At 34.6% G+C, this 9,940-nt stretch overlaps 2 protein-coding genes across 3 annotated transcripts in view; one reads left to right on the top strand and one right to left on the bottom strand.

Moving 5' to 3' along the window:
* Positions 1-2,158: 2,158 nt before the first annotated feature.
* On the bottom strand, positions 2,159-4,561 carry LOC140919764 (uncharacterized). Its single transcript, XM_073366400.1, has 4 exons — positions 4,361-4,561; positions 3,437-3,652; positions 2,980-3,307; positions 2,159-2,874 (listed from the first exon to the last, which is right to left on the bottom strand). The coding sequence occupies exons 1-4, from the start codon at positions 4,559-4,561 to the stop codon at positions 2,159-2,161; spliced, it is 1,461 nt and encodes a 486-aa protein (XP_073222501.1).
* Positions 4,562-5,356: 795 nt separating this feature from the next.
* LOC101493619 (DNA repair protein UVH3) overlaps positions 5,357-9,940 on the top strand; it is a 17,485-nt gene continuing 12,901 nt past the window's right edge. Inside the window, exons 1-10 of one of the 2 annotated variants that reach the window (XM_004514763.4) lie at positions 5,357-5,525; positions 5,608-5,858; positions 7,115-7,266; positions 7,346-7,435; positions 7,583-7,685; positions 7,951-8,028; positions 8,336-8,517; positions 8,599-8,728; positions 9,107-9,184; positions 9,267-9,320. In XM_004514763.4, the coding sequence (XP_004514820.1) occupies positions 5,438-5,525; positions 5,608-5,858; positions 7,115-7,266; positions 7,346-7,435; positions 7,583-7,685; positions 7,951-8,028; positions 8,336-8,517; positions 8,599-8,728; positions 9,107-9,184; positions 9,267-9,320 (1,206 nt within the window). In that variant the 5' untranslated portion in view covers positions 5,357-5,437. Of the gene's footprint in view, positions 5,526-5,607; positions 5,859-7,114; positions 7,267-7,345; positions 7,436-7,582; positions 7,686-7,950; positions 8,029-8,335; positions 8,518-8,598; positions 8,729-9,106; positions 9,185-9,266; positions 9,321-9,940 lie in introns of those variants that run through there. The other variant, XM_004514764.4, reaches the window with a different exon arrangement.

Here is a 9,940-nt window from a genome sequence, read left to right as displayed (position 1 = left end):
AAAAATAAATTTTGTGAATCAATGAAATTAGAAAAATCAAAATTGCAATTAAGATTACATCTTAAATATAAAAAAATTAACGTAGAGACTCAAGTGCATTATAAGAGTGATAATATACATTTTTACATGATTTCGTTAAATAAAATGAAAATCAACTATTAATTATAGATTTAAATTCAATTTTTAGTCCCCTTCACCTTAGAATTCAAAAAAATATAAAAGTATAATTGAGAAAAATTAATTTAAAAATTAAAAGACTCCTTATATTTTTTCACTTTTGCTTCCCACACCTCTCATTTTGCTTTCCACACTCCTCAATTTTGTTTGTAAATCCAAAATACCCAAAATACCCTTCCCTCTTTATTCAATTAACCCATCATTTCTATCTTCATCATCTTCATCTTCATTAACCTAACATTCAATCATCTTCATACTTTCCTTCTTCAATCATCTTCAACATTCTTCAATCATTTTCAACATTCTTCAATCATTTTCAACACCTTCATCATCTTCAACACCTACATCATCTTCAACACCTTCATCATCTTCAACACCTTCATCACTTCAATCAACTTCAATCAAGTAAGCAAATCCTTATCAATGGTGTTGAATATTTATCAATGGTGTTCGTGTTTTCTGTTTTTGAATGTTTATCAATGGTGTTGTTGTTTTTGAATGTCTATCAATGGTTGTTTTTGAATGTTTATCCTTGGTGTTGGTGTTCGTGTTTTATGGGTTTGATGACATTGAGTTCACGTACGTGAACTCAGTTGACGTAAGGATTAGTTTTGAAGTTCACGTTCGTGTACTTAGATCACGTAGGATTAGGTAGTTGACGTCCGTGATCTTAAATCACATAGGTTTAAGGAGTTCACGTATGTGAACTCATATCACATAGGGTTAGGGAGTTCACGTCCGTGAACTCAGATAACGTATAATTAGGTAGTTGACGTCTTGATCTTAAATCACATAGGTTTAGGGAGTTCATGTCCGTGAACTCAGATCATGTAGGGCTTGGGAGTTCACGTTCGTGAACATAGATCACATAGGGGGTAGTTTAGGGAGTTCACGTAGGCTTTATAGAGTTCACAAGGTTAGGTTTCTGAACTTGCATAAATGGTTATATTGTTATGTTGTTTTGATAATGATTATGATGTGGTTATGTAGAAATGATGCACACAATGTTTACTGATAGAGCGGGTCGTGTTATACTCAACGAGGGGACTTTGAATGATAATGGTCGTTGTGTTAGACCAATCGCTTATGCACGGGCTCACCGTGCTCAGTGTTTACAACGACGATTGCGGAAGCAACAACTAGAAGAGGCACAACCAGAAGAGGCTCAAGCGAAAGAGGCACAACCAGAAGAGGTCCAAGCGGAATAGGCCCAATAGGAGGAAGTAGATGAAGGATATCATGGTGGTCCGGTTGACAGGCCTGTCCTAAGACCATATGGGGATCATGTTGCGACACGACAATGGGACAACGTGATAAATTTCTGAATCAAATTAAATTTTTAATAGTTGCTTAATGTGTTTTAACTTATATTTGTTTGGTTAATTTATTTTAGGATCGCGGTGAGTTAAGGGTTTTTAGCAATGCTAAAAAATTAAAAGAAGTTGTTATTGAAAATGAAGGGGTTGAGGAACTTGTTAAAATCTCTGGGTTATATATGTTGCTAAAATGCAGCTACGAGATGATCGACAAAAGGATAATTTCTGCCTTTGTCGAGAGGTGTTATCGCGACACCAATAGCTTTCATCTTCCAATTGGGGAGATAACCATTACTCTGGATGATGTCTACTCGATGCTGCATATACCCATCACCAGTGCATTTTTCAGCGTTAATATATTTAACAAGGATGACACTACAAAATTATTGGTTGAGCTTCTTGGGGTTAGTGTGGCTGCTGCATATGTTGAGTTTAACTTGACGTGGACAACAATTGTTCGGTATAGTTGGTTGCTTGACGTATACCATCAGTGATGTGCTGATCAGCAATGGCAGATGGCTGCGAGGGCATTTCTTTTATTTTTGGTCGGTTGCACCTTGTTCTGCGACAATAGTGTCTTCGCAGTGAGCGTTGTCTACCTTGAATGCTTCAAAGACCTCAACTCATGCGGGGGATATGCATGTTGTGTTGTTGCGCTTGCTTACCTATGCGGGGGATATCCAATTATCCATAGTTGCAACTTGCTCAACATACACATTGTGTATAAGTTGTCGAACAAAATTTTCTCCACCAAATATTCTCTCGTAATGAGGCATGAACTCTTGAAGCTCTACCACACACTGTTGACGGATGAATGCCCAATAGTTCTCACCCATTCTAAGTAAAGCTGCAAGTGCACGATATCCACAATTACCATCATCACTGACGTCAATAATGTCATCTATGAATTTATGAATTTCAACTGGCAACCAATCTTTGAAGATGAGAACTCTTGGTTGTTGAACTGTGCTAACTGATGGTCGATGTGTGAGCTTTTGGACTGATGGTCGAGGTGCGAGCTTTTGTACTTTACCGGTTGTTATCGTGCTACATGCATTTGTGCCACTGCATCGAACACTTGCATCCACATACTCCCACCAAGATGGATCACACTTGGTTGATTTATCTCTTTTTGATACCTTACTTTTGCGTTTTTTGAGTGCACCTTTTGTTTTAACCTTGACAACATGTGGACACATCGACATAGTGGGTAGATACGCGATCTCTCGTAATTTACCTTTAAGTGAAATTATTCCAGGTAAATCAAGTTCTTCAAACTTGTTCACTATCACATCTATTTCATGTTTCACAGATAACTCTGAAGGTTTTCTCGATGCATCAACATGGAAAGTTAATTTACACCACCAAACATGAATATCATCTAATAGAATGGAACGTCAGATCATACTATACCTGGCTATTTCACATGCACAAGGTAGACCATGTGTTGTCCTAATCGTGCAACGACACTCAGTCTGATCAATACCTACATACTTCACGCGATCATACTCTACCAGAATGTGATCTATTGCATTTTTGGACACAACACCACACAAATTGACATATAATCTGTTACTATATCGATGCACCTTTTGAATGATGTTCTTTTCAAATGATGCTATTATCTCATTGTGTTGTAATGCAATCATTTTATTGATGGTTTCCCAAACACTGCATATATCATCAATACTATCTTGTAATATCATTTTCAAACTCCAATGCGCCGACTCAACCCTTTGTGTTGTGGTGTTCCCAAAGTGCATAACTTTATTTGTCCATGCCTCAACAAACCTTTCCTTGTGAGGAATTAACCACTGCTCGTGTACATAATCATAAAAAAAAGAACAACTACTACAAATTCTTTCAAAGACAACCAACTTCATGTAGTATTGAGTCTCATCATAACTGTAAATAAGAGCCTCTCATGCCTCCATTATTTGCACCTGCTTCATTTTTGGAAACACATTCATCTTGCACTTGGCTTTGACATTTTTGCATATATGAAACAAGCATAATAAGTTCATTGCTTTTGGAAAAACATATTCAACTGCGTTCATCAAAGTATGGTCTCTATCAGTAACGATGACTTCAACTTCACCACTTGTAATATGTTCTTTCACCATTTGTAGTGTCCACGCGAAGTTATCAGCACACTCAAACTATAGATATGCAAATCCCACACAAAATATCATTTCAATAGATGTAACACCAATAATCTCAAGTAATGGAATTCGATACCTACAGGTCTTGTATGTGCTATTCATAATCAATACTATGTGAAAATTATTTACAAGAGTGATAGCGTCTGAATGAGCCCAAAATATGTCCGTAAACTCATCTGAACCCTCTACCTTCCTATATCGATGGACGTATTTGTCGTGTTCCATCAATGTCAAAAGATGTTGCATTTTTGTTATATTACCTCTAAGTGATGAATGATATGCTTGACGTGCATTGTAAACTTGTTTTATTATCGTCAAACTTTCAACGTTATGATCCCTCAGTGTCATTAAAATGTTTTTTGGTTTTACCAAGTTCTTCGTCATATCACCAAGTACATTTTTCTCGTCTTGAGACAATCGGCCTAAGAAAGAATGACTAGTCAATTTTTTGGCCAATTCGTGGTTATGGAGACCACATATTACATGCAGATACCATCCCTTACCAACACTTGATCGTGTTCCTCTCAATCTAAATGGATATTCACATTTTCTAGTCCAAGTACTCCTTATAAGATTAGGATTTTTTCAAAGTCTATATTTACCATTTCTTTCACAACCAAGAATTAATTTTGTCTTTGTTATTGGTCGTGTTGTCGCAGTTTCAGATCTAAAAATGACAATGACAATTCCATTTTTTCTTCCAACATTTCTAGCCCATTTCAATAAATCATCTCGTGTATCAAACATCATGTCGGTGGTAAACACATCAGTCAAATCAATCATAACAGGTTTAATTCCATCATTCATAGTGTTAAAATTAGGTACCAAATCATCATACATTTCTTCAAAATCAGGATCCAAATCATCAAACATTTCCTCAAAATCAGGTTCCAAACCTTCATACATTTCGTAATTGTTGTCTCCCCCTTGATCCATTTAACTGCATTCAAAAAATAACATAAATATAACATAAAAAACCCTAACTCCTAAACCCACACAAAAAAAGAAAATTCACAATTATAAGATACATGAACTGAGTTAACGTATATGTACGTCAACTCAGTTCACATACGTCTCATATGTTTCAATAATATGGCCTGTACATGAACTCAATTCACATATGTTTACTTGAATTCAATTCACGTAGTTGATACGTTAATTGAGTTCACGTACTCGTACGTTAACTCAGTTCACGTACTCGTACGTTAACTCAGTTCACGTACTCGTACGTTAACTCAATTCACATATCTTATGTGAATTCTTAAACTCCATTAATGTACACAATATTAAATCACGTACGTCTACACAAACCTAAATCACGTAACATCTAGGTTTTCTTAAGTTTATCAGGTACATGAATTCATTTCACGTAAATGTATGTGAACTCAGTTCACGTACAAAACCAAAATTTTGAAAAAAATTTGAAACTAAAAAATACAAACAAGATATGTACCTAGTTGAGTCACTTTAACTACAATGTGAAGATGGTGAAGATGTTAAAGATGATTCAAGATTATTGAAGATGAAATGTATCAAAATTATTGAAGAAGATTAAAGATGTTAGGCTAATGAAGATGAAGATGATGAAGATAGAAACGATGGAGTTAAGTGAATATAGAAGAAAGGGTATTTTAGATAAAAATTAGGGGTGTGGGAAGTAAAATAAAGGGTGTGGGAAGCAATATATTTTTTTTGGCAACACTAGTGGGAAATGAAAGTGAAGGCGGTTTATAGAAGTTAGAACGTCTGTCTGGTTGGTAGCATACCGTAATTAACAAGAAAATGGGAGTTCACGGTCTCTGGGAACTACTCGCTCCCGTGGGTCGCCGGGTCTCCGTTGAAACCCTCTCCGGGAAAACTCTCGCCGTCGGTAAGCCCTAAAACCTAATTTTCCTCATTACTTTCAATTAACTAAATATAGTCCCGTGTCAATCGTGTACCTTTTTGTTCAGACGCGAGCATATGGATGGTGCAGTTTATTAAGGCAATGCGTGACGAGAAAGGTGAAATGGTTCGCAACGCTCATTTGCTTGGATTCTTCCGTCGCATTTGTAAGCTTTTGTTTCTACGGACGAAGCCTGTTTTCGTTTTTGACGGCGGAACCCCTACATTGAAGCGCCGCACTGTTATTGCTCGCCGTAGGCAGCGTGAAAATGCCCAAGCTAAAGTCCGTAAAACTGCTGAGAAATTGCTTCTCAATCACGTAAGGCTTTTTTTTTTTTTTGCCGCTTAACCATGAATGAAGCTGTCACTCTATGTGAGCTATAAACTGCGATTATAATAATTTAAGAAAATGTAAGATGCTGTTTATTTTGTGGAAACTTTTTTTTTTTCTTGTTTGTAAAATGTGTGTTTAATTTTAACTTGACTAGAAAGTATTATCGTGGAGAGAAGATGAAATGTTAATTAATAAAAATGTATTTATGAAAATAATGAAATAGTTTCTTTTTACATTTTTATTGTTTCTAGAAATGTAGACATTTGTTTACTTTACAAGTTTCTTATCTCTTTATTAACGAGTAAAATTAATGCAAATAGAAAATGAAAACCGGAAATGTTTTCGCAAAGTAAACTGTCCGTAAGTAATTGAATTTGACCAAACGTGGCAGACACTAAATACACCTTCAATCTAAATACCGACACGGGTCGAACATCAGACACACTTTTAAGTATGTAGTTTACTGTCTTTTTATTTTTATTTTTTATCTTTTCTGTTAGTTATACAAGGCACACGTTTAGTTTCAGAAATTTTTTTTTTTCTATATTCTTGGTCTACAGTCACTTTTAATTACTTGTTTTTAAGATTTGTATAAATCAAACAGAGACATTTTCACCATTTTCTGTTGCTGTTATGTAATGAAAAGTAAATTCAGGTAATGGAAACTGGAAAAGGTTTTCTTGAATCAGATAGTTGCTAAATTTTACGGCTTCGCTCACTTTAATTGATATTTTAAGGTTACAATAGATGGAAAAGTTATTTCACATTTGCATGTGAATAGAAATTTGTTGGACAATGCACCCAAAATGAAAAAAAAAAGAAATTTGTTGGAAAATTCGAAGTTGAGTGCAATTTGCTTTACACTTTGGCATACAATTTGCCCATTTATAGTTGTACCAAAGTGATTGAAAAGTGATTTTTTAGATTTTACACTGTACTAACAGCAATGTGTGAAAATCAAGAGCTTTTCATGACTCTATTTCACTCCATCCAATTTGCTTCCTCCTCAACTCAAGCAAGCAAGCCCTAGATGATTGTCTTTGTTCCTTTGCTACGTGCAAGTTTGTGTATTGTATTTATAATGATGAATTTCTGGAAATTTGTGTTGATTCTGTGATTTTAGAGGGACTCTTGTACTCAATTCTATGTTAGTTGCCCTAGAGGGACTCTTTTATTGATCTATTTTATTGGCTATGTATTCTTCTATCTTATCTTTTTTGTTTTTTAATTTCTTTTGGCAGTTAAAGGCATTGAGGTTGAAGGAACTGGCTGATGATATTAAGAACCAGAAGCTGAAGCAAACGAGTGGCACAAAGTGTCAGGAAAGATCTAATCAAGTAGACTTTGTTGGTAGTGATTTAGGAAGAAGTAACACGATAGAGCTAGAAGAAATGTAATCTTCATATGCTGTTGTAAATATTAGAAGTTCTCTTCTATCAGAATTTTATTCAATTTTTGAATTATTGATTTAGGTCTGCAGCTATATCTGTGCCTAAGGAGGTAAGAAATCTATCGCAGAATATAATATCGACAAGCTGCAACCAAGAGGAGCTTGATGAAATGTAATCCACCTATTTCATCCCAAATTAAGGATACAAAAAGCTGTGGAGTATCTCATATATAAGTTTCTTGAGTTACTTTTTTTTTTCTAATATTAAATCTTGAACATGGTCAGTAACTTCCTATGATGTTTGGATGAGTTAATTTAGGCTGGCAGCGTCTATAGCTGCAGAGGAAAGTGGAATGCGATCCCGAGAAGTAGTGGCATCTACTGTAATGAATTCTTCAAATGCAGGCGAAGAGACGATACTGGTAAATTTTCAGAAATATGGAATGATTACAAATAGTAATTGCAATCATATGGGTTTCTATTAATTTGTGTACCATTTTTTGTTTATTTTGTAACTTATACCTTTCTGAGATTAAAAATGTCAATAGTGGAGTCATTGCAGTTAATAAGGCAATATTTGGTCATTCTTATAGTTGTATTGTAATTCTCTATATTGGTGCTCCTGAATCTGTTGTTGAATCTTTTTCACTTCTTGTTTCAATATGTGTAATTTTTTTTCCCTCTCAGCCATCAGACAATGCGGAAGTTGATTTAGCTGTTTTAGCTGCTTTGCCACGCTCAATGCAACTTGATATTCTTGCGCAGGTTAGATTTTAGATGATCTTGCCTTTTCCCTTTTATTATTTTCATATTCTTGTATTATAGTTTTATTCTTTTATTATAGTTTTAGCTTGTTACCCTTTTAACTAACATATTGAATGACGGGCAATAAAAGGATCAGATAAAACATATTCAAGAATATCGCACCATATAATTTATTTCTCGATGATTAGATAGTATTTGCTTGAAAACATCATTGTTAGAACATTAGCTTACAACTTATCTGGCATATGATATATCGATTTTCATTTGGATTAAAAGTAAAATGTTTTAGTTTATTGTTTGATATTAGCTTAAAGGGAAGAAAACAGAAGGACTAATGAAGCAAGTTGACCACCAGATAAGACATGAGGTCGGTGATTGTGGCAAAGGTAAAAGCATTATTTTCCATGAAACTGACATGGTTGGGTGTAGCTCAAGACGTGATGTCAATGTGACATCAAGGAGTGACAATCAAAACAAAATTGATGAAATGTAAGCTTGGATAAAAAGTCATAAATTTGAAATTGTAGTGCTTTTGATTGTTTATCAGGTTTGTTTTGATGATTCTATTAGGTTAGCCGCATGTATTGATATGGAGGAAAATGCCAAATTAGTAAATAATGCATCAAATTCAAGTTTTCTTGGGGATTCCACCATTAAGGAAAATGATGATAACTATGATGAAGATGAAGAGATGATACTGGTTAGTTTATAGTTCAGGAAACAGCTTGGTCATTATCCATTTTGGTAATCTTAACATAGAAAAGCACGATGATTTTGAGCTTCACATTTATTTAGTCATGATTGCTTGCTATGCTGTAAAATAGAAGCCTTGATGAAATGGTGTGGCGGATTTTGTGCCAGCTGCTATAGGCAATTTGTGCAGGGCACCTGCCAGCACCATAGGCTGTAATCCCATGTTTATATGGCAGAAGTTTGTCCATCTGCCATAAAATGTAATCTGCCATTGACAGCATTGCTTCCTTTTCACCTACCTCAACCTCGAAAATTGTAGTGTCATGTAACATTTAGTCTTAAAGAACCACAACAGTGTGTTAATTTATCTTGTTTTTTTTGGCAGCCAGCTATGTACAGTGAAGTTGATCCAGCTGTTCTGGCCTCTCTGCCTCCATCAATGCAACTGGACCTCCTTGTTCAGGTAATTGAGTTGGTAAAGTATTTGCTAGCTTAAGTACCTTTTCGTCTAATCAGATGTTAGTTATTGACTAATTATTTTGCAGATGAGAGAGCGATTGATTGCAGAGAACAGGCAAAAGTATCAGAAAGTCAAGAAGGTTGGTGTAAAATATTCATATCTCATTTGAAATGTGAAATATATACAAATTAGAAAATATCATGAAAAATAAACTTGAAAATATTGTAATAATAAGAAATAAATTTCACCAAAATTATTGTAGTAGTCAATCTTAGAGGATATCACACTATGCTTCAATAGCTCCTTTAATTTTTCAAAACCTTTTTCATACTTTCTAATTGACATTTTCTATTACTACAAAGTATAAGAATAACTTAAAACAATAAACCAATACAAAAAAATAATTTCTTAGATGGAATAAAAAATGATGAAATGATACGACATCAAATCGAAAAAATTGTACGATGATAGTATGTGTCACAAATCTGCAACAATTTGATATCAACTATTGTTTCAACAATTCATCTCATGTGTTTTAAAGAATGTCAAGTTGATGAGAAAGTGAGAGAAATAAAAAGCTGCAGACAACATGTTAAAACTCCTATTAAATAATTAAATGCTAAGCTGCTAGTATATATATATATAGGGGACATATCTAGTGAGAAAGAGTCCCTTATATGAGAGTGAGAGTCAATTGTTAACCAATGGATTAAAATTGATGGTTAAGATTAAATCCTTTATTAAGTGAGTCACGTGACA

The sequence above is a fragment of the Cicer arietinum genome, chromosome 3 (assembly GCF_000331145.2).
Source record: "Cicer arietinum cultivar CDC Frontier isolate Library 1 chromosome 3, Cicar.CDCFrontier_v2.0, whole genome shotgun sequence".
In the NCBI taxonomy this organism is placed as follows: Eukaryota; Viridiplantae; Streptophyta; class Magnoliopsida; order Fabales; family Fabaceae; genus Cicer; species Cicer arietinum.
Note: the sequence above shows the minus strand (reverse complement) of the source record. Positions and strands in the feature narration are given on the sequence as shown.